Source organism: Gouania willdenowi, chromosome 3 (assembly GCF_900634775.1).
Source record: "Gouania willdenowi chromosome 3, fGouWil2.1, whole genome shotgun sequence".
Lineage (NCBI taxonomy): Eukaryota > Metazoa > Chordata > Actinopteri > Blenniiformes > Gobiesocidae > Gouania > Gouania willdenowi.
This window is the reverse complement of record NC_041046.1, coordinates 29,748,817-29,774,042: the sequence shown is the minus strand read 5'-3', so window position 1 is coordinate 29,774,042 and position 25,226 is coordinate 29,748,817. Positions and strand designations below refer to the sequence as shown.

Genomic DNA, 25,226 nt, shown 5'->3' with positions numbered 1-25,226 from the left:
ATTGACCCCAACCCTGGCTGCAGGTCACATAGACTACAGGTAAAATCACCATGTTATGTTGTTACTGTGGGTCATCCTGTGCATTTTTTTTTTTTTTGATAGTTACATAATCATATATGTGAATTAATGCAGCTTAACTAAACAGAAAGCTTGAATGTTTGGAAAATCTGGCTTTAAATCACATTAACCTACAAAAGAAAAACTCATTTTAACTTGATATCAGTGAAAAATGGGGAACATTTCTACATTATTCAGTGCGCACAGCTGCGTACAGATGATAAGTGCTCCTCACCCTGCGGCTCCCTGATCAGGGACTCTCAGGCAGTCCAGGTTGGGCTGTGGCCTGTTGCTGCTGCTGCGCTCCTTCAGCTGGTTCACGTTGGTGGGGAGGTGTGGATGGTTGGAGTGTGCCGATGACGAGTTCCTCTGGCTGTTCCTCAGATTTGCAATGTGGTTGGTGTTTTTCAGGCCGCCGTTCTGGTGAGCCACTGCAGAGCAAAGACACACACACACACACACACACACACACACACCCAGCAGTTGTTAACAACAGTGTCACCTCATTGGGTGCTGGTACTGGATGGTGGTGTCGCACCTGGAGGTCCGGGTGCACTTCGTGATGGGATGTGCTGGTGGGTTCTGGGTGCATTGGAGCGACTCTGGTTTATGTTATTTCTGGTTGGTCCTGAGGGGTCAAAATATAACGTACAACTTGTGACCCTATGTAGAATAAAAGCTTCATTTTTAAAAATAGAACTCACTGAAAACAAAAACAATAGGATATTAATCATAGTAACATATTATCTGTGACTAAAAGCAAATGATAATTTAGTGCATAGCTTTATAAACCCTGGCATTCTTATACTCAATCTCCACATCGTGCATGAGCGAGTTTGATGAGCGCTGTTGTTCTGCGTGTCAAAGGATCTGCAGATACTCACGTGTGTTCTTAGGAAGTCCTGGGCCGATGCTGACCTGCAGGGATTTGTTTGAAGGCTTGAGGTAAAGCAAGTCTCCCTGACCTTGGACAAACACAACTTGCCTGGAGCCACCACCACCACTCAAGAAGCCCCAGTTCTCCTTCTTCAGCTTCAACTCCAGTCTGAGGAAAACACAAGAAACAAGAATCACCACTTGAGCTCCATTTGGGAACAAGAACAATCCGAAAATATTCGATTTGTCAGATAATGGCAGTTATCTAGATCAGTGATGCTAATAATTGTATCATAATCAATATACTGTATACCATTAATAAAGTCAATCACTGTAACAACACTATTGTTGTGTTTTTATGCCATTTTTTTCTAATTTATGTCCATCCCACAGTTTTCCATCTGCACTATTATCCTAAGTTGGTATTATTTTTTGTTCTTACTGTTTACTTTTGCTATTCTATGGTGTGAATTTCCCTTATGGGGATCAATAAAGGTTTATTCTATTTTATTCTATTTTAAGCATTCACACTTTAAAGGCTTGGAAAAAAAATCTATCCCCATTAATAACAATACATTAAGTCCAAATGTATGGACACCCCCATTTTATCAATTAATGAATTGTGCAATCTGCATCCAATTCGGGTGAAACGCAACCAACAATAAATTTCATAAAGATTGGTCAATTACAAACCAAAATATGACTTTTTTTTAATTTTTGAAACTAATCCAGCATCAGCATATCGATCTGCATCATACCCAAAATATAATTACTTCCCATTATATCCCATTTCTCATTTTTCTTGATTTTTAAAAAAAATCAAAATCCGTCCATTCGTTTTTGACAATTTCACAAACAAACAAACAAACAACTAAATGAAATAAAATGGGTAAAAACATAAGCTCCTTGGCGCAGGTGATAAATGTTGGTGAAAATAGCCAGTTGTTATTTAGAGTCTGAAGCTTTTTAAATAGATGGAATGATTTCTGCTAAATTGCGTCAATGTGTACATTTATCTAACCTGTGTTTTTACTCACGTGTTATTAAACTTCAGTGGTAACTTCCTTCGAGTTTTCTCCTCAAACCTGCGAGCCAGTAAGCTGATGAACTCCGTTTTGAAGATGCACTCCAGCAAGCTGTCGTACTCCTGCTCGTGAAGAATCATGAAGTCGTCCTGTAACGTGCTGCAGGGAAACGAGTGGCATCAAACTCAAAGCTTTGACCTCAGATCTGATAAGAGACAGATTCCACTGTGTTTGTTGCTGTACTTTAATGACAGATGGAGACTCAGAGTCAGCTTTTACATTTACATCCTGAGCCTCCAACAGCTGGCGGCTGTAACAGACACACAGGGGACTCTCTGTTCCTCTCAGGGAGGTTTGTTTTCAACAGATGAGCTGTTTTTTTTTTTTTTACAACTTATAAATTTCTCACCACCTGGTCTGTGTTACTCGCCGACTCAAACTCCACATGCTCGCTCTGCATCTCTGAAGTCAAACACTAAAAAGCCATGCACCATGCAGATGCACACACATCTATTCCCAGAGGTTTAAAGAGTACTGATATCTACATGTAAGTCATACATAAAATACTCAAGTACAAGTAAAAAGTAGCTCAATTAAATAGTACTCAAAGTAAAAGGTACTAGTTACTTTTTACCCCCCCCGGTCACTTTTGGTAATAGTAATAATAATAATACATTTTATTTGTAATGCACTTTACATTTGATACCAAATCTCAAAGTGCTACAAGATTAAAACAGTAAAACACATCATATATTAAAAGACTGGACTAAAAACAAGCATTTGCTGTTAAAAAATATATATAAATAAATAAATCTTGCCCCAACTCCTCACGTTGACCTGACAGCTTTCTGATTCTTGTATATATTTGTATTATATTTGTATATTTGTATTGTTATTACTATTATTTTTTTTTTATCTTATTTTATTTGTTCTACTGTAATGTGTGCACTTGTATTAAATCCTTAATTTAAAAACAGTCTTTACTTAATTATGTACATTTTCTTTTTTTCTGTTTAGTGTTTATTCTTGTCATTTGTAATATTTCTGAAGCGTCTGTGACATTAACTAATTTCCCCCTGGGATAAATAAAGTATTTCTGATTCTGATTACATACAGTAAACATCTCATGTATAAACTTAAAAAGGAAGAGTCCAAATTTTGCACAATTGGATATTATTTAATTTTCCACAAAGGTTTCTGTATAAAGTAAAAGGTTTGTCAAAATGAAAAATTCTTTTAAAAAATAAAATAGCATCAATGCATTCAATTCAAAATAACAACATTCTCTGGCTCTAAGTACAGTACAGCTAAATTTATGAACTATAAAACTGAGAAAATAACCTCCATTAAATGCTTTTTGGTGCCGTGCGTTATGTTTATTCTGATTGGTCGGCTATGATGTGATGCTTTTGAGTGTTGTCTGGTCATTTCATTTTTTGTAGTTTCACAATGTCCATTGGTCTTTTTAAAACAAAAAAAAAAAAAGATAATTTACTCAGTAACGGTTGGGTGTAGAAATGGAACGCATTACTTATTTTAAAATGTAAAAGTAAAAAGCAAAATTTATGATTTAGAAATATACTCAAAAAAGTACAAGTACCCATAAAAGGAAATAAATTACAGTAACGTGAGTACTATTCTATGTCACTGTGTATGGTTTCAGACAGTCTCGCTCTCTCTCTCACAAACATGTCGTCGTAGAGTTAATGTTCCCCACATGTTTTCTTTGTCCTCTGAGTGGAGCTCACAGGAACATGTGAACTTAGTGATTGGAAATCCAGACTGTGGCTTTAAAGTAGATTCATGACTGTGTATTGTCTGCTTTGTGGAACACATAGTGAGTCTTCCTTTGCCAACGCGTCTCCTAAACACAAGCCTCTGCCTCCTCTTATCTCCTTTTACATGTGCTTTGAGTGAAAGCCTGGAACTACAGTATTTCATGTTGTGTTAGTCATCTTGTGGCGCATTTTTCTTCAAAGATTTGACCAATTAAACATCTGAAGCTCATTGAAATGATAGTTTCAGACAGAATACATTTAAATATAATACAAACTAAACAAATCAGTGCACTGTTGTTAACTTTTAAACTCTTCACTGCAACAATAGTGCTTTTTAGTCATGTGGCTTAGCTGTGGCTGTGTTTATGCATCCTTTAATATTCTCTGATCCAGTGTAATGTATTAAACGTGTGTGTGTGTGTGTGTGTGTGTTTACAAATAGTAAGCCATTGTGGTGGAGGGTTAACTCTTTTCTCTGCACACATTAAAGGCTCCATGTTTACAAAATAACTGCACTTAAGTTATTACTCCATTGACCTCGACATAAGAATGGCTATATTTTTATATGAACATACATTATAACAGTGGTTCCCAACCATTTTTGGATCATGACCCCATTTCGATATCACAATTGTCTGACGTTTGTTACAATGTTACAGATACAGAACTAGTGACAAATCGCAGCAGCTCAGGTATGTTTAGACTGCCTTTTACTTTAACTATATTTATATTTGAGAAAGTAAAAGTATAGAATACAGTAGGTTTTTTTTTTCATCAATTTTTCCCTCATTTTTTTCATTTTCAATTTTTTCTCCCATTTTCAAGAACACAGTAATTTAAGATTGTGTTGTGATTTGATTTGATTAAAAAAAAAATAAATAAAAAAATAAAATAAATAAATAAATAAATAAATAATAATAATAATAATAAGAAGAATAATAATAATAGGAAGAATTTAATAATAAGAACATATTTTATTCAGTAATTATTTTATTAATCTACTACTGGACATTTCAGGCGACCCCAAAAAGTGTGTTTTTCACATGAGAGGAAAGGGAGAAGTAAAGAGATGTTTATACCTGAGAGAAACAGCTAAGATCTTCTCCACCTCAATTTGCCTCTTCAGCACCTCGGTCACCTGGCCTTTCTCTGGTCCTTGCTTCACCTTCTCCCTCCCGATCAGGTACACATACTTCGGGGTCAGGATCAAGTCTCTCTTAATTCCCTAGGAAAACAAAAAAACAACAGCTTTATTGTCTACTTAGTTGTTAAAAGACAAAATCTATCAGGCAGAATAAAAACCAACCTTGAAGCGACGGTCGTATTTCGTGACTTTGTCGGCGAAGTCGATCTTTTCTCGTTTGCCCAGAAACTGCCTGAGTTCTGGTCTGTCGTCCATCCCGAGGTAATCGCCCACAAAGTTCCTGTTCAGGCTGCACCGACGTCTCTCCTTTCGGTTCAACAGCAGGTCAGATGCTACAAAAAGCCACAACCAACCATTGAGAGATGGTAACGGACAGAGGGGAGAGAGTAGAGAGATGGTTTTCTCACTCACCTTCCTCCCGCATCTGAACATACTTCTTACGGGCCACGTATTTCCTCCAGGCTTTCTGGATGGCGCGAGCATAGCCGTCAAACTTGCGCTCCCTGGTTTCCTCCAGCAGAAAGAGCTGTGAAAGCACAGGCCAGCATACAATGATTATGGCTTACATAACACAGACACCTTAACACAGAAATGGGCAACTGGCGGCCCAGGGGCCACGTGTGGCCCTCAGTCAAATTCTTTGGCGAATCTCCCAAAATTGTAATTGAATAAGTTGAAAGGAATATGAAGCCCAACATAATACACAAAGTACACAAAAATACACAAAACGACTCATAAAACATAAAATGCCAAAAAGAACAGACACAACAACCACTTAAACAAACAAAATGGCTACAAAAACACACAAAACAACACAACACAACACAGAAAATCTCCAAAGACACACAAACTGTTAACAAAATTACACAAAATGACAGAGAAATACAGAAAACAACAACAAAAATACAGAAAGTGAGCCCAAAAACACACAAATCGACAACAAATATGCAGTAAAAGACAGAAAAATACACAAAATCCCACCAAGGACACAAATGAAAACAAAAACACCCTATCAAAACCACAAAGACAAAAAAAGAAGACAAAACCCTTTATTCCCTCTGCTCTGACTGGTCACTGTTCAAAATACTAGGACATAGAAATTGTAACATTGAGCAGATGGACAGTTAACATAAAATAGAGGAATAAGTGATAGCAGCAGCAGAAGCAGCAGCAGCTGTAAAACATACCTATATGACATTTGGACAAGAGGCACTAAAACTGGAGTATTTTGATTCTATCTTTATTATTATCAAATAATTCATCATTTACTCATGTCATCTTATGTACCACTAGGGGGTGCTGACAAACCAAAGCAGTCCCCTTGACCACAATTAACTTATTATTTCATTGCCTGCCAAAAATGTCTAAAGATGTTTTATGGTTTAGTAATGTTGAATGCCAAAGACGTCGATAGACGTTAATTGTGTTTTTTCGACTGGGGTTGCTAGGAAACTCTCCTGTGAATATCAAACTTGTACCATGGTGTAGTGACCAATGGTGCCCTGTAGGTGGCAGCAGCGCACCTTTGGATGAGAGATCACCCATGTTGGGCAGAACACAGAGGAAGAGGAAAATAGTTTACAAGACAGAAAGTGGCACTACAAGAGTTGATGCTAAAGCTCCCAGCAGCTCACAGCAGCACACATTCGACCAGAACATGTGTGGAACCTTAGTGGATTATTGAGACTGTTGTGATGGTGTGGGAAAACGATAAAAAAAAAGGGGCAAGCAGTGACACTTGGCAGGAGGAAGTTGTGTGTGTGCAGACTGACGGGGGAGAGACTTGGAGGAACGCCAAAATACAGTAAGAAATCAATTCAACTTTGACCCATACAGCAAAATAATAATTATGTTGGCATCAGAAGCCCAGTCTCAGTGTTGTTTTTGTAGTTTTATAGAAGGTAACTAATGTTGAGGTGTCCCTAAAGCAAAAAAAAAAAAAAAAAAAAAAAAAATGCTTCAAAGTCACTAATACGTTTTTTTTTTTTTTTTTTTAAATTATTATTATTATTTTTTTAGAAAAAGACGTTTTTCTCAGCTTTTTGACACAAACTGGTGATTTGTGTGAAACTTGCCTCTATTGATTACGGAAGAACGAAACAAGCCAGAAACAAAATTGTTTTTTCTGTTGAAACTAGAGAATCTAGTTTCAGATTTCAGATTGTCATAGTAAAAAATATTCTGTGGGTCTTTAAAGATCAGTGAAAATCATCTAAAATGCCTGGCAATATGGGGTTGGCTGACGGTGAATGAGTTATTCTTTATCACATTTATTATACTTCTCTTTTCTTGACATTTTGTATATGAGTCTACGTATTTTGCAGGTGAAATGTTTTCAGAAAACAACACATAGGATGGAATGGGATTTGAACCATCAACCCTCTGGTGGTCGGATGACCCTCTCTAACTGTTGATCTTAGAGGACAAAACAACGTCTTAATGTGTGGATATTATTGTCCAAGAACATGGTCATAAAAACGTCTTATAGGTAAAAAATTAAATAAAATAACACTTGCTGAAATCTTTTCATTAAGGACTCACTTTAAAAAGGTTGGTTTCAAGCATTCATTTGATAAAATGTGGTTAGTTATAAAGAAATGTGATTCATTAAACCCACAGTCTAATAATAAATCCACGCAATTTCTTAGCAGAGCAGCAGCTTTTCCTTTTCTGATTGGACCTTGAACATGTAATCACACACAGTGCCCACTCACTAGCAGACTAAACATCCGCGCGCATGCATGGCAATGACTCGGGTCACAGTGTGACGAAAGAGAAATACAGCACAAACAAACCCAACACTTAACACAACAGATCAAACTGTGGCTCTGACGGTCTGAGTCAGTCAGTGAGCTCAGGGTTTTTACTGAAGGTGTGACTAAACCACTGCAACTGTGAGGTCACACAGCAGATGGTGTTTTGGTTTACATTGCGTAATGATGGGTTTCAAGAAAAGCAACAGTTGGTAGGAGTGAAAAAAGAAAAAGTCTTCTTTTTTCAAAAAGAAAAAAAAAAAAAAACACAAACATATTCTTTAATTACCTAAATATAATGATGATTTGTGTGCTTGATTTGTGGGTGTTCAGTGGAGAGCTGAGGAGCAATGCTGTCTAACCAACAAACGGCTGTAGGTTTACATGTGTCTTAGTTTTCTGTGGCTCCTTCCACGAGTTAAAAAAAACATAAATCAAATTCAGTCGATATAAATTAACATGCCTGTGTGATTTTACTAGCATGGACCAATAACCCGTGGGCAGATTCTAGCTTTGGAACCAAGCATTTGAGAAATAACAAGTGAGCTAAAAAAAACTTACATTTGGTACAAAAGTTTAAACCGCTTAATCCCTCTGTCCTCTAAGAGGCACTGTTGCACTTGGAAGCAGCTTCTATACATGTTTTTTTTTCACTCATTTTTTGTTCCAGTTACTGTGTAACTTTTATTGAACATTTGCAAAAACACAAACTCTCGATGAGGATAATAAACTCAGCTTCTTCAAAAGTAAAGAACAAAAAAATAACAACAAAAGCATATTATTGCAAATTAACAAATAAGGTGCACCCCATATGAGCTGGGCATACAAATGTATCTAAATATGAATATGAAAATGTAAATCGGAGCATCAGGAGGAGATCAGGGTTTAACATAGCAACAAATGATCAGTCTATAAACAATAAATAATGAATATGGGTCGATAGGGCATTTCAGTTAAAGTGTCTTTGTGAGTTTTGGTCGAGGAAAAGATAAGAAGATAACTGGCGCGTTGCCTTCTGATCGGAGAGTTGGTGGTTCAAAACTTGAAAAGTAAAAAAAAGAAGAGAAATTGCCATCACATGCTTTAGTTGCCCAGTTTTAATGATGTTCTAACGTCATTTTAAAATACTTTGATTAATGAATGAGTTGTGTTGTGTAAAGTAATGTTTAAGAGCTTCCTAATAATAATAATACATTTAATCATACAAAGAAAATGAGCTTCTTTCAGTGTTACAGCTGTCATCCTTCTGACGCTTGTTCTAAATGAAGGATCTTGTTTTTTTTTTGTTGCACTTTTCTTTGGTTTTTTTTTTCTGGTTGACAAATGTTACATTAAGAGAAAGTCAGGAAAGAGACAGCGATCGCTTCACACTGTGGGGCCATCTCTAACATCTGGCTTCATGTTGAACAGAGTTTACTTATTACTACCAACAAAGACAAGCTTCAGACATGTCAGTAATTAGCTGGTGTCTTATCGGACACAGAGCCTTGTTTTGAGAAGCCTGGCAGCTTATTTCAGCGGCCTGCCCTGTGTGATATTTGCGTTTCATAAGAAGGTCTCATTGGGTCAGACTCTCAGTGAGAGGAGGGGTCAGGGCCGACTTTAGGCGGCAATAAATAAGTGAAGGCATTCATGATCAGCTGTGGGGCTGAATTAAGACTAGGATGTCTTTGTGCGGGCTTCCAAACATACATTGGTGCATGTGCACGAGCACGGGCGCCACTCATTTGTGCATGATGAGTATAAATGTTATTAAGTGAAAGCTCAGGGTTTGCACAAGCACCGCTTTCATAAAAACTATGAAAAAAAAGCCTGTCATGGTGGAAAAAGACGAGCTTTTATGAAGCCCACCCCCATCCCCAAACTCCCCAACCACAGCGTGTACGTGTGTTTAGGTTTCAGTGGTGTGGAGTCAACGCTAACATGGTAACAAGGGTCATGTTCCATCTTCACTGAAACAAATTTACACTGAAACTTTGGACTTTGATGCCCTATTACGGTACCTTAAGGTATAAAAAAGTGACTTCATCTTTCTTCCAGCTAAACTGAAACTGTTTGCCTACATGTTCACGATGATTAAATTCAACACCGCTATTTGTACTTTATTTCCTTTTAGCCCTACAAACATACTATAGAGCAATGACTCCAAATCTTTTTTGTCCCGTGTTCCCCCTTTGCATTTATGTCCAATCATGTGTACCCCCTCTTCATATCAAGTACCCTCTACATAATTTCACATGCTTTATCGTTTATTTCCTAAACCAATAAATGTGTCTCGAACATTGGTTCTCTCAGGCTTAATCTACAAATTCAAAACAATGTGTAGAATTTAAAGTGGAATTTATTTAAAAAAAAATACATCAATCCAACTTTTATGTGATTACTTCAATAGTAAGTACAGTAAATACAGTCTCCTATGTAAAATGTAGCTAATCATCGTCTCCTATTGTCAGAAGTGTGATAAAATGACCTCTACAGCGTAAAATAATCCTGTTTTAATAAATATAGTATTTTATTGAGCAATTTTACTTTTAGTTTGTGGTGAATTTGTCCAAAAAAAAAAAAAAAAAAACCTAAAAAGGAACTGGGAACCTTTCCTGATTATTCTTTAATTAATTGGCAAATCTTTCCGAGTACCCCATGCAATGTGCTCCTGTACCCCGAGGGGTACACCTGTTTGGGAAGCACTGCTGTAAGGGCAGGGAAACACAGAAAAGGAGAACGTGTGAGACGTACCGATTCAGGAGCTTTGACGAAGATCTTGCTGCGTCCAAGCTGAAACTGATCTTGGTCCATGTTGACAGACCGTAAGAGATGAAGGACACCTTGTTTCTCGTCTCCTCGCCACGTCGGCCACGTTTCTTTGGTCAGGATGGCGTACCTGAGAGCCAGAGAGAGTTTCATAAAAAGAGGGGCAGGTTTACAAACTAAATTCAGAAAGGTAACTGTCCTTCAGGTTTAATATTTTGCCATTTTCCTGTTACGCCACGTATTGGGCGAGTATGATAGTCTCAATGAAATGAAACTAACGTAAACAAATGTTTAAACTGTTAAAAAGCAAATATTTGTGTCCATTCATTCAGCTTACGCACTGTGGATAGTTGCTGCAGTTTACTGTGCATGCAGCGATGCAATGAAATAATAATAATAATAATAATAATAATAATAATAATAATAATAATAACATATAGTTCATCATGGGGTCAGCACAAAAAAAAACATTTAGCTGAGAAAGGTTGTAATATGTTGATGTTATATTTGTTACATTATTCCTCCAAACTAATATTTTTAAGGTGCTTCAAAATTCCACATGAATCCATCCACTTATCCTCGTTATAGTGTAACTGAGTCAATGACATGACACCTAAATATTCTTTTACTTAAAAAAAGGTTTAAATGCATAAAAATGTACCAAATATGTCGTAACTTAGAATAAATGCACTCACTTTGTTTTTCTTTTAAACGTTACTTAGTGAATTACTTCTGTAATTTATTCTATTATTCGAAGTGTCAAAATATCATGTGGAGCGACCATCTGGCCATGACTGTTTTAAAAAAAATCTTGAAAAAAGTACTCTAAATGTACTCAAATTTATTTTCTGAGCTAGTTTAGTTATATTACAGTCCCGTATCGAGATTTCAAAGTATTTCTCTTTTCATTTCCAACATAAAATTCATGCAAACGATTGCTCGATGATGCCCATTTTGGGAAATATACAGTGAAATCCTCATACGTCATTGAGCCAACTATAGAATATTCCAGCACAAATGAAACCTTTTCAGTCTTATTTTCTTTGCATCAAACTTTCATCATTTTCCTTTGTTAATCCAGTATTCCTTTGACTTTTCCAACTATTTCCCATCCTTCAGGGGTTGGTTAGCTGACAGAGAAAACAGTACGCTTTTCTCTACAGTCAAATATTTACACCTACTGAATAGTTACTGATTACCTCACACACGTCAGTGACATAACAGAGACACGGATACAAACAGACACAGATGCTTGACTGTGAGACAACAGTGAGAAGCTAAAGTTACCTGTTGAGGAACTTCCTGAAGACTCTACGGTAGGCGTAGCCAGCACGCCTCACCCTGATGTTTTCCTTCAGTCCCAAATACTCAACCTGGTGCTTTATTCTGAGCACAGAGAAGTGGACACATCTTATTTTCTCATATTTTATTTGTCCTTTCAACACGTGATATGAGAAAACGTCATTTAAAATTGGAACCTGGCCAATCCCACATACAAAAGGAGGACAGAAATGCACAAAAATACATACGTCTACTAGTATTTTTAACATATTGAGGAAAAAAAATAAATCTCTAGGGGAAAACCCTTCATTAGTGAGTCATCTCTCATCGCTCAATCCAAGTCTGACTTAACTGTGAAAAGGGATATTTTAAGGCTCATTGTCTGTAAAACGTAACATTTTCCTTAAACCACTCAGAGTGCTGAGACTTCCTGGGAAAATCATGGTTCCGGTCCTAATTTATGGAGCACCCAGAACCCAAAACAGGAAGTTTTTCTGCTGTAGTAGGAAGTAGGAAACAGAAACAAAGAGGAAAATATCTAAAAACCTGTCTAATCTGTGTCTCATATGAATTAACACACACACAACTAAAGTTAAGGAATAACAGTGAAAAATGATGGCTCATTGACTGGAATGGATTAGATTACACTACACTACAGTACATTACACTACACTACACTACATTACACTACACTACACTACACTACATTACACTACACTACACTACACTACACTACAGTACACTGCACTACACTACACTACACTACACTACACTACACTACACTACAGTACACTACACTACACTACACTACACTGCACTGCACTGCACTGCACTGCACTACACTGCACTGCACTGCACTGCACTGCACTACACCGCACTGCACTGCACTGCACTGCACTGCACTGCACTACACTGCACTACACTACAGTACACTACACTGCACTACACTACACTACACTACACTACACTACACTGCACTACACTACACTACACTACACTACACTGCACTGCACTGCACTGCACTGCACTGCACTGCACTACACTGCACTGCACTACACTGCACTACACTACAGTACACTACACTACACTGCACTACACTACAGTACACTACACTACACTGCACTACACTACAGTACACTACACTACACTACACTGCACTACACTACAGTACACAGTAACAGTGAAGAGGGAGAACCAAACTCCTGTTCCTTTGTCCTTTGTCTGATTTTAGAAAAAAACAGTTTGAAGTAATACTTTGATACCAATCACACATTGTAGATGTAAATTAACACGTTTTAATTCAAAAGGACTAAAAATTCTTCCTTAATTTTTCCTCAGCATGTCACAATTGACAGGGTTATTGTGTGTTGTATTTCATTGTGTTCATTTCTGTGTCGTTAGTTGTAGGTTGTAAGCACGAGTCTTGTTGAGGCTCTATTTAGTTGTATTTGCTTCTGTTAGTCATGCTTTGTTTGTGTTTTTGTTGGTAATGACTTCTGCTTGTTTCAAGCTCTTGGTTTTGTCTTTGTCTGTTGGTCATGGATTAATGTCTGTGTCACACTCGGTCTGTACGTCAGTTCTGTGGGAGTAACTAGGCTGGCTCGTGATTTCACTCAGGGGTTGCTTCAGGTTTTTGTCGTTGTTGGTTCGAAATGGATCGTGGGAAACTTAGAAGTATACTTCAGTGGCAACGGTCATCATCCTAATCATCCGAACCATACTTATGGTATATAATAGACAGTATACAGTATATACTCATTGAATGTTTTGTGTGTCGTATGTTAGTATGTGATTTTGAACATTAAGCCAATCTTATCAGTATGTCAGTTTTGTGGGAGTGATTAGGCTCACTGTGTTTCCACTCAGGTGTTCCTTGTTTCCTGATTGCATCCCGTCACTATTTAAAGAGTGCTTATACAGAGAGTTGCTGCTGGATTATTGTCTCTATGATGTATTTCTCTCTATCGGTCAGTCAGCATTTTAAGTCAGTCTTTGTTGGATTGTATCTTTTATTTTATTCTTTCATTTACTGGACTTTGATTTGAATTCACTTCTCTTTCCTCCTCTCTCTACATCTGGGTCCTCCTTCCCACATTCTGCCAAAAACTAAAAAGTTTTTTACCGACTGTCCTCCCAGTCTCTGGGCTTCTTGGTCTCGTTGGGTTTGATGCAGCGGATGTAGTGTGGGGTGCATTTCATCAGCGTGCTCACCAGGTCGTTGGCTTGTTTCTACACAGACAGAGAAGAGGGGGGATTATACCAAGACCATTATGATGATGATGATGATGATCACAAATGTTGGAGTAAATCCTTATGTTTGACAGTGAGAACAACAAAATAAAGAGCATGTGTGAGATGCTGATCTATTTGTTATTTCTAGACACAGAAACCTGTACTGTGATTGGGGAGGGGTGTCCCACCTAAAGACAAACACACACTTTATCTCATCAGTGTCTCTCCCACAGCCTCTCTGATAACAGAGGACACCCTCACATGTACGACACGTTCACCTTCCCAAACACACACACACACACACACACACACACACACACACACACACACACACACACACACACACACACACACACACACGCACACACACACACACACACACACACACACACACACACACACACACCTTTATTTTGCTGCCTGCAGTCGTGGGTCGACCTTTCTTCTCAGCATTGAGGTTTTCTGAAAACCGTGCTTGGATGAAGGTGCTGTTAGAGGACAAAGTGGAGAGTGAGTTTGGAGTAAAACAGACGAAAAACAACACAACACTGAGAAACGTGGATGGGGGGGTTCCTTTAGCAGCTAGTTAATGATTTAAGAGGAGCGACTGAGGTCATTGCCTTAAATTCCTGAACCATTTGGGAGGTGTGTGTGGGCGTGCTGGTATAAACGGTGCTGTATTTGTTCAAAGCACCCTCTGTGGAGTAAAAATCAAAGCAGCGACACAGGAGTGAAAAGCGCTGAATTACGGCTTCTCTGCGTCACAGCACATAGAAGAAGAAACAAAGAGTAATATAAACAAGTACAACTAAATGTGTTTTTGGAGGGAATTGAGTTTTTGGTTGATCAACAGCAGAGGTGTAAATAAAGAGTGCTGATATATTCTACTCTCAAGTAGAATTACCGTTACTTGATTGAAATTGTGCAAATAAGTCATACATAAAATACTCAAGTACAAGTAAATAGTAGCTCAATTAAATAGTACTCGACGCAAAAGTTACTAGTTTATTTTTGATAATAAATCTTGCCACAGTTCCCTTGCATACAGTAAACATCTCATGTATAAACTTAAAAAGGAAGAGACCAAATCTTGCACAATTTAAACTTTTAATCTATTTTCCACAAAGGCCTCTGTATAAAACAAAAGGTTTGTCAAAATGTACAATTATTTTTTAAATGAAAAAAACATCAATGAATTTTACTCAAAATATAAAAAAAAAAAATCTCAAACATGCCAAATGTGCCATGTGGTAAACAACATAAAGGTTAAAAATCCCAACCTGTTACTAGGTGTTGATCAGAAATGGCACGACTAAAAACACAAGCATTATTTAATTGTTGTCTGGTCATTTCATTTCTTGTAGTTTCACAATGTCGATCATTTTAAAATGACAGATTTTAATTTACTGAGTAAAGTTTGGGCGTTGAAATGTTATGAATGACTTTACTTCTTTTAAAACGTACTTAAGTACAAGTAAAATAACTTATTTAGAATTATACTCAGAAGAAGTACAAGTACCTATAAAAGCAACTCATTTACAGTATGGTCAGTACTTGTAATCTCTTGTTTTCACCTCTGATCAACAGGTTGCATTAAATCATAGATACATGGAGTATCTCTAACCTGTTTCAGATACTCATGAAATTTCATATTTTACAACATATTCTTACAGCGTTTGCTGGAAAAAAAAAAAAATTGGCCCTTGGGCAAGAGTTGTTGCAACTCTTTACTGTTAGTAAGTGCCACTTTGGCAAGTATAGAGACCCCAGTGAACTCTAGAAATGATTGTTTTTCAAAAAGCGTGTGTGTAATTTTTAAATCTTTGTTGGGAGTATTTGTTGTGCCTTGACACTTGGACTTAGAAAAAAGGATCTGCGGGTCATGTGTATGAACAGACTGTACTGTTCAACACATTCTACTGATTTCAGAACTGCTGCTCCAAAGAATGAAGAGGCTTCCTTCCTCCTCATGCTTTGAACTCACCAAACTCTTTTATCTGTCTGTGTATTTAGCTTTCTGTTTGTGTGTAAAGCTGAACGCTTGTACGCTAGCACGTGTCTTGAATGTGATTGTAGCATATAACCTTTCACTTGGAACAGGTTGTGCAGGAGTAAACAGAGAATGCTGGCTGTTTGCACAGATGGTCAGTCGCACACAAATTATACCTTAAAAAAACCCCTAAAACACAAGGAGGATAGGCTTCACAATGATCCCCCCCACGCACCCACCATTAGACTCATGGGAGCAGATCATAATGGGACAGCAGCCAGACGTGACTGAGGTTAGAGTGCACGGCGTAACCAAGTCCTACACACGTCTTTTCAAACCCGCGCCAGCTTCCAGATGCACTGAAACGTCTGCAGCTTGCATTCAGACGTATTCAATTATAACCATATGCATCACAAAAGAAGATTCCCTTCAAGTAAGCAGCATATAAATCAGCAACAGATGTCGGTGCAATGTGCAAACAGTACTGACTCACCTTTCACTGCTCTGCATAAGCTCAATGAGGTCCGTAAAGAGGACGTCTCTGTTCCTCTCGCAGAAGCCCTCGGCGTCATAGGACACCTGGAAAGTAAAAGCACGGTTAGTGTCGCGTTCTAGATTGAAAACTATCAAAAAAAGTGTTTTATTTCCCATGCTCTGCAGGATGAGAGTGAACTAAATGTTGGAGTGCAGTTAAAGGAGTCCCTCAAGCCATTATGGCATGGCTCATTAAGCCTGAGGCATGTGTACCAAGCTGGGGCCACTACACATCTGGAAACTAACACAGGACAAACCAAGGCAGGCCATAAACAACGTCCAAATCAATGTAGCCCAAAGCCGTCTGAGGAGCTGTGAGCCTGACTTTGATATCACGGGTAAACCTGTGGGATGCTGTGTGTCATACGTAAAGGTGAAAGAAACCGCTGTGCGACTCCCTACGAGTTCAATCAAGGCTTGACATTGTTCTTGGGTTTTAACAGCCATTTATTAGCATGTCTTTACATGTCCAATGTTGTCAGAACTAAGAAAATAAAATACAAAACTTAAATTAACTCACAAAAAGACACATGTTTTACACAGCTGCCTGTTACCCCCAGCAATGCAATAAAACTGAACAAAAAATAAGTTATCCACCTGTGTCTCTCTGTAATTTCAACCAAATAAATTAATTACATAACCATGAATTAACTGAATTATTACTTATTTATTTATTGCACATCTATAGTAAATATTTATTTGTATTTATGAAATGTATTTATCAGCTTTTTAACTGAGTATGAAAACTATGAATTGCATTTATGAGAGAATCTCTGATGGCAGCTACACATTGGATAGGAAGTGCAGAAGGGAGCACGTCAGCATGGACGTGGAAAGATGACGTCAGAAATAGCTCTGAATTGAAGCACCAGCAGCAGCAAAACTGGTAGTTATGAGCGACCAGAGCACAGGGGAGGAACAGCTCCTGCACCAGTGCCATAAAAAACATTACATTTTAATGGCTTTCTATTTCTAGAGGTTGCACTCCAGCTGCAGACGGCACAAAGTATTACTTCACTACATCAACTCTGTACTAATAATAAAACAAAAACACATGCTGAGGAAAGACGTGCCGTGTTTTTGTTTGTAAACATATGCATAAGGCATGAAAAAAAAATATTAAAAAAAAACTGTCAGAGAAGAACTTTAGGGAACAAAAGTGTGGTTTACAGACTGACCAAACTCCTCCTGTGAGTAAAAACCCAAGGCTGCTCGCACTGACCTTTCCAGCGTAGTGGTGAATAATAAAGCCCTGGTTCCAGCTGTTGAAGTGCTCATGAGTGTTGATCTGCATTCTCAGCTTCTGAAGCATGGTCTGATCGGCTCCCTCACCCACAGCGTGCATGGTCGCACACACATCGTCCAGGATGCACATGATGCCCGGGGGGCTCTGGGATCAAAGGACAAGCACATTTATAATGATCCTAGATGGAAAAACGTAGAGATTTATATTAACAATCAATGTATTCAGGTGAAAGTAAATAAGATCACAAGCCTCCCACTTTTTACTCATTTATAAAACAATTATATTTCTCTCAATAGTTACAGGAGTGAATGTGTTGAATATGAATGTTTCTATGCATTCAAAACTATACATTTATTTTTAATAATTTTCATTGTTTTTTTTTTAAATCAACAGTTTTTATGTTCCGTCTCATTGGGCTGTCTAATAATTAATCATCTCTGATACGTTTGAGAACACTAAAACTATAATAACTTCTATTGTGTAATTACTATCCAAATAAGTCCAGTAAATTAACTTTTGTATAGATTATAATTAAGTGATCCAAATAAAAAAAATATATAAATAAGGGAGTGAATAAGTTCTTCTTTCCACTCCTTTTGGGATATCAATAATCCAATCATTATGTATTGCAGTGTTGTCTTTTGTAGAATAGTTATTTTTTTTGGTCTGGTCATAACTGTATTATTTTCTTATTCCGTTTATATGTCAGATAAACTGACTCCATTGTGTCCACAGCTGATCAGGGCTCAGTCTGCACAGTGCTGAACCTTTTGTCCCTGATATAGATCCTCAGTGGCACAATGAAAAAGGCATGATTTAAAGCCTTTGTTGTGGATTATATGGATTAGACCCCCACGGTTGGACAGATTAACCCAATTAGGAGGAATGTCGCCACTTTAGGGGTAAAAACTGTGAGTCTTGGCAACAGAGTGGGAACTTGGCTCGGACTTCTAAACTTGGTTTACAGAAATAAAGCTGAAGAATAAAACAAATATTTATTATCAGAAGAAATGAATATGAACAAATGTTTCCTGGTTGGTCATTTCAGCCTCTGAACTATTTCTGATATAAGGAACATTATTTTAAAAACACATTAAATAACTATTAAACCTTTTTTATTATATTTTTAAGAAAAAAAAAGATACAGGCTATATGCTGCAATCTGAACAAACACTTTACTTATTGGATTTTTTTTTTTCTAAATTGAATTTTCCTAAATGGTCCAAGTTGAACTCAAACTACTACTTTTAAGATTTTTTTTTTGTTTCAGCATTTTTATAAATTTCACTTTTTTTTATAAAAAAAAACAAAAACAAAAATACAATATCTGAACAATTTAATTTGGTGTAAAACTGCACATATTGTTTATCACAAGCTCACAACGCATGAGTTTTGCATTTATCCAACAGTCAGATCTGTTTACATGGTTCTGTTTGACAAAACACTTAATCAGTGAATGTATATTTGATAATGTTAGTTTTTTTTTTTAATTTTAGGCAGTTAAATGACATTTATTCTATTCATTTGTGACTTGTTCCAGCTGTGGATCATCTGGTTTATGTTTGTAAGTACTTGTTGAAGAACAAATTGGTGCTCATTTACTTTGCTTTCAATGAGGTCACACACGATCTTGTTGTTAAAGTACTCGATGGGAGTCCATTTGATGCCCTCCTGCACATACTCCTCCTGCAAGACAATGGAAACATGAAGCATTGCACATCGGAAGGAGGAAAAAGTGATTTAAAATAATAGAAAAGAAGAAGAAGAAGAAGAGTGGAGGGACATAACCTGTTCAGCCTTTAGAGTCAGTTCAATGAATATCTGCTGAAGTTTTTCATTGACAAAGTTGATGCAGAATTGTTCAAATCCATTTTTCTGATGAGGAAAACATCATTAATAAACCCACGTGGCATGAGTCACCTTCAACCTGTGCAGCATGCGGACATCCTCTGAGCTCAATGGGCTTTGTTTGGAGGGCAGCCGCTCACTGACAGCTGCACGCTAAAGGAAAGCCCCATTGTGCAAGTCACAGCACGCACAATGGACCTTCAGCATTAACATCAGGTGAATGTGCTCATTGAGACAAATTCTCATTAATAATAATGTCCATAAAACTTTCAAATCTAGACACAGATTAAAAGAAAAATGTATAATTTTCTTTTAGTGAATAATGCTGTAACATCCGGGGCTGCAGAATAATAATCTGATAGTAAACAACAAAACCTCAAGTTTCTCATGATTAAAGCGAAGCAACTAATCAGATTAGAAAACCTTATTTAAGTCTGCAGCATTAATCAGGAGATGGCAGCTAATCCACATACTTAATAAATTAGTCTCATCATGTGTGTAATCTGTTCACAATCTCAAGGTAAACACCAGATGATCTAATAATTCATGGGTCATTCCTCACTTACTTGGAAAATCTCAAATCCATAAATGTCCAAAACGCCAATATTCAGCTCCTGATGGTCCTTCACCATGGCTTTGTTGATGGACTGAAATTACAGCATGATTGTTAGTGAAACCTGATCAGTGCTTCACTGCTGTATTGGCCATTGTAATGCAGCAAATGCACAACTTCAACATTAAAATAAAAAAAGCACTCGTACCTCAACCAGAAAATCAAACACGCGTGAATGCAGAGCTTTGGAGAGGGCGTCCCGCGTGTAACATGCCTGCTCAACGTTCAGTGTCACATCAATGGACTCCACCTTGCTGCCCCACTTGCTGTCCATTTTTCGGCTCGTCAGCTTTTCCTTCAGTCGGTTTTGGTCGATTCCCAGGAGAAATGCAGGAAAAGCCAAAACTGTGAGAAACAGTAAGAGTAATGTTATGATCGCAAATTCATCTCATCTTTTTGATAGTGTTTGTATTAGAACTGACCAGAAAATGTCTACAAACCTAAACAATGTGTTCTGAATTCAGACAAACTGTGTAAATTGGACAATTTTCTGTCTTTTTGTCTATGAAAGAAAATTACCATGACAAATAAAACAATGTATGATGAAGGGCAGTATTTAGTTCATGAGCAAATGTAGCTCAGGTGATAGAGGGGTGCCTTCTTTTCGTCATATTTGCTAAAACTGTCACTTTGTAAAGACAGGATTACATTAAACTAGTAATCTGTCAAAAAAAAAAAAAGATCATTCACACTTTAAAGTCTGTGTAAAACAAATTCAGCCATTCTCTTCTAAACACATTAAATAGGTCATAAATGTATTCCTTAAAACATGTAAAAGCCATTCAACCATTTATAATTTAACTGTGGAGCTATGGCTTCACAAGCTGTGTTTCTGTGTTCAGGATTTAATGTGTGGGTCAGAAATCATAGCCGCGTTACGTAACGGAACCCTCATTAGAATAAACCCGACCCTGCAGCTGAAGCACACCAAACCTCATATTAGAAATCAGGGGAATAAAATGCGTCTGCTGGTGCCACATTTTCAATGAAATTAGCACTTTTTTTTGGCACCACAACTGTTTTTCGCCTCGAGCGGGGACAGTTCTGACTCTACCCAGGACTTATTCGGACTCGGGCAGAGAAGACCTTTCTGCTGACACCTCGTTTGGCCAGATCCGAGCATTTTTTTTTTTTTTTTTTTTAAAGGATTTTTTTGGCTCTAGTGGCCTTTATATGACAGTTGCTTGACAGGAAAGGGGGTCAGAGAGAGCAGGGAATGACACGCAGGAAAGGGTCCCAGGCCGGGAATCGAACCTGGACCCGCTGCAGGTGAGGAACTATAGCCTCTGTACATGGGGCCGGCGCTCTACCCACTGAGCTAAACACCGCCCCAGATCCGAGCATTTTTAAATTTTTCCTGTTTTTTCGGTCTTTCACACCGCTTTCTCCCATAGAGGGTTTTCACGGTGCATCATCAACGCGGAAGTTGTAATTTTGGCAATAAACAGCAGCAAAACAAACCGCACGCACAAAAGCAAATCCCAAATTTTGAGAGGATTTGGTGAATAACTTCCATGATAAACCACAGAAAAGCTCCTCAAAATGTGTTATAGATGCAAAGGTAAACGCGGAAGGACTCGGTCCGCAGGAAAGGGCACGCTGTTTGGAAAAGTTACGCTTCATTGGTGGTGCAGATCCATACGAGTCGGCACCCTTGTCTTGGATCAATGACGACCCGGAAAGTCTTCTGTCGATATCGTCAACTACCTGGTTTTCGCCAAGCCCATACACAGCAGAAGACCTTAAATCTTATAAACGTGTGGAGGCCTATAACCAGATGGTGTGTGGATCAAATCATCAACGACAGATGTGTTGTGAAGGCCAAAATAAGTAATGCAATAATGGTAAAAGTTCAGACCTTTTACCTGGAACACAATGAGAAATATAGCACATTTAACTCTACATTTTAAGAACTGTGTTGCTACTGTAGCAGGCTATTAAATGCCATTATATTACGTCATAATGCCACATGCAGTAGCTTGATGAATTATATTTTCATCATCACACTAGAAAATTAGTTAAGAGCCACTGCTATCAACAATTTACTTACCTGACAAGAAATGGGCCGAACAAATTTGGATTTTGTCCCGATTTTTGCCTCGTAGATCCATTTTTGACATTGTTCTCCCTGATTTGTTATAACTTTAGCCAGTCTATAGAGCTCTAATTATTTTTTACGGTCTGACCGATTGGTGCAACCAAAAACACGGCGATAATTCACTATTTCCTCTCGAAATTCGGGATATGCTTGTGTGCGTGCGGTTTGTTTTGCTGCTGCAATATCGCCAAAATGGCAACTTCCGGGTTGATGACGTGCCGTGAAAACCCTCTATAGGGTTAGGGTTAATACACGGACGTGGGTGTGGTTCCAGCGCCTCTAACTGACACGCCCCCAGCATTTCAGAGCAGAGAGAAGAGCTTGTTTTTCCGTGATTTTGAGACCTAATTTTATATACTTAGCTATTTTTTTTCCATCTTTCAAATTTGGCTCAGTGGTCAATGACACACGTTTCTGTGGTGTGACAAACTCATAACACAAATTTATTTCTGCTTTACACGGACTTTAAAGACTTGTAAGAAATGTCTATCCCCGTTAATAATCATACAGTAGGTCCAAACATATGGGCAATCCTATTTTATTTCATTTGAAATGCGCAATCCGGATTACATTCGGTTGAAACTTGATGGGCTAAATTGAGGAACCAAATCAACAAAGCTGAGTCAAATTTCATAAAGCTCGGTCAATTATGAACTAAGATATGAATTTGTGAAATTTCACCAATGATAAGTGATAGGGACAGTTTTTTGAAACTGATGAAGAATCAGTATATTGATCCGCATCCCCTCCAAAATTTAAAGGAATCTTCCATAGCCTAAGGTCTATATTTGGAGATAATAACGGCAAAACGTTTCCACTGCACCAGATTAAAACTAATGTGTAATATAATCTACTGTATCTAATAATAATAATAATATTCAGCTAAATGCTAAATAAAAATGTATTTAGTGTACTGCCAATCATTTGTCCATGACCTGGTGTTAATATTGTCCCCTGAGAGCCCCTCCCTGCCTTATTACAGTGACTCATTTCCCCTGAAAGGAAATAACTCGGTCCTGCAGACTCGCGTCTGGGAATGCATTACTACTATTAGACTACTGCAGTAGCTCCCCTTTTGGGTTTTAGGGTGTGACTAAACACACATCGGTCTATGTGATGAGGAAAAGTCATCCTTTGTACTGAGCAGGAAAAGTAAAGATTGTATACAGTGGACTGGAGGCCTGCACACATTGTATGCACTAATGGGTGGAACAATACTCCTGTGCGCACCACGCACACTGTTTCCTGCCGGACATTTGTTAGTCAAAGCAGGAGTGGTTTATCTGAGGAGGCGTCATTAGCGGAGAGGTTTGCCAAATTCTCCGATACACTTCAGCATTTCTCTGATTAGTGCTCATTCTATGGCGTTAGTTCCGATCAAAAACCTCTTCAGTGTCAACATTTAGGACATTTTTGGGAACACTTTAAGATGTAGAATGGGTTCTACCTTTTCTTATAGACTGAACAATTTATTCAAACCACAAGTCAAAAATGCTTTGCTGAACAAATCAGATGTAAACTGCTTCTCAAACTGGGGGGACCACTTTGTTAAGACAGGTGAGGAGCCAGAATGACCTTGGATGAACACTGAGATAAAAATAGATTTTTCTTTGCATTCAAAAAACATGTTCTAAAATACTGGTATGTGGAGGCGTATGTTATGTTATTTTGATGAGTTTTAAAGAATTGTTCATTTTTTTTTAACCTTTTTCAATAAATGTTAATTTTTGGACCCATTTTGTTTAAATGTGCATGGCAGAAGTTTAGGAACCACTGTGTTAGTCTATTAATGTCCCCAGTCAGTGGTTCCCAGACATTTTCTGTTCAGTTTGAGACTGAATAGCATAAGCAGGTGGAGAAAATGAATGGAAGTTATTCAGTTGATTCATTGACATTTAAAAATGCATTTATAGAATCTTTTCAGTAATATGTAGTCACATTCTTTTTTTAATGACTTGCATCTCCGGCAGCAACGTGGTCCAAATCTGTGCAACACATTAGTGCTGAGGCACACAGGAAGGCAGACCGATGGAAACGGCAAAAGCAAAGACTCTGAAGCACAAGTGTTACATATGCACAGAACACACAAGTCTTTTGTGGAGTGGGCAATGCATCACACAGATGAAAAAGAAGAGAAGAATGAAGTGAAGCCAGAGGTGTGGACAGAAAGAGGAAGATTTTCCCCAATAATCTCAGCCTCAGACCAAATGTATCCAGACATTTAATCCTGTTCTTTAACTTTATGGCAGTCGTGCACACCCAGTTGGCTGCAGTCCTACATTAACACGATCAGAGTTTAGAGAGGGGAAACTGGTCAAAGAGTAAAAGCTTCCAAAACCAAACCTAACAAGGGCAGCTCAGGACAAGAATATAAGATGAACAACAAGAACCATGGCTAACCTTCTAATGCAGTATTCTCTATATATTATCTTAGTGGTCACCCAAATTGAAGCTGCGTTTTGCATCTGTATAAACAAGGCCGTTTAAAAACAAGACTTCAATAATATATGAATGAATTAAATGCTAAAATCTCATATCAACAGAGGAGATGAGTCATTTTGTTGCTTTTGTTTTACATCCATAAAGGCACAAAACTAATAGCTGCATTTTAAAGAGAACAATCTGTAACTATGACACACTTCAGACCTGCTAATGAACAGCCACTGGTGTTCTGGATCAACTGGTGTCCTTTTTTAAAACTGGTGTCTTCAGATAACACTGCTGCAACTAGTGCAGATACTACAGTATGTCCAGTACACTTTGATGTTGCTGAGTTAAATCCAATATACATACTGTATCTCACAGTCAGACAGCCAACAAACACAATTGAGGCAGACAACTTTAGAACTTATAACAGTGAATGCCCAACTTTTTCAATACCGGGGGCCATTTAAAAGGAACAATTAACATTAGTCAAAGATGTTCAATTATTTTTTAAACATATTAAGTGTTCAAAAACACTTTTTCCTTATTTTGGCTGAAATGGTCCTTCCATCCTGA

At 37.8% G+C, this 25,226-nt stretch overlaps 1 protein-coding gene across 2 annotated transcripts in view; it reads right to left on the bottom strand.

Annotated features, from left to right (window-relative positions):
- myo1ea (myosin IEa) overlaps positions 1-25,226 on the bottom strand; it is a 68,986-nt gene that overhangs the window by 14,695 nt on the left and 29,065 nt on the right. For both annotated transcript variants that reach the window (XM_028439797.1, XM_028439805.1), the window contains exons 10-26: positions 20,277-20,473; positions 20,082-20,162; positions 19,456-19,542; positions 19,270-19,353; positions 17,644-17,811; positions 16,381-16,466; positions 14,304-14,385; positions 13,788-13,894; positions 11,672-11,770; positions 10,370-10,514; positions 5,292-5,406; positions 5,043-5,212; positions 4,816-4,961; positions 1,971-2,117; positions 942-1,102; positions 596-685; positions 293-488 (exon numbers count right to left, since the gene is read on the bottom strand). In XM_028439797.1, coding sequence (XP_028295598.1) covers positions 293-488; positions 596-685; positions 942-1,102; positions 1,971-2,117; positions 4,816-4,961; positions 5,043-5,212; positions 5,292-5,406; positions 10,370-10,514; positions 11,672-11,770; positions 13,788-13,894; positions 14,304-14,385; positions 16,381-16,466; positions 17,644-17,811; positions 19,270-19,353; positions 19,456-19,542; positions 20,082-20,162; positions 20,277-20,473 — 2,161 coding nt within the window. The remainder of the gene's footprint in view (positions 1-292; positions 489-595; positions 686-941; positions 1,103-1,970; positions 2,118-4,815; positions 4,962-5,042; positions 5,213-5,291; positions 5,407-10,369; positions 10,515-11,671; positions 11,771-13,787; positions 13,895-14,303; positions 14,386-16,380; positions 16,467-17,643; positions 17,812-19,269; positions 19,354-19,455; positions 19,543-20,081; positions 20,163-20,276; positions 20,474-25,226) is intronic.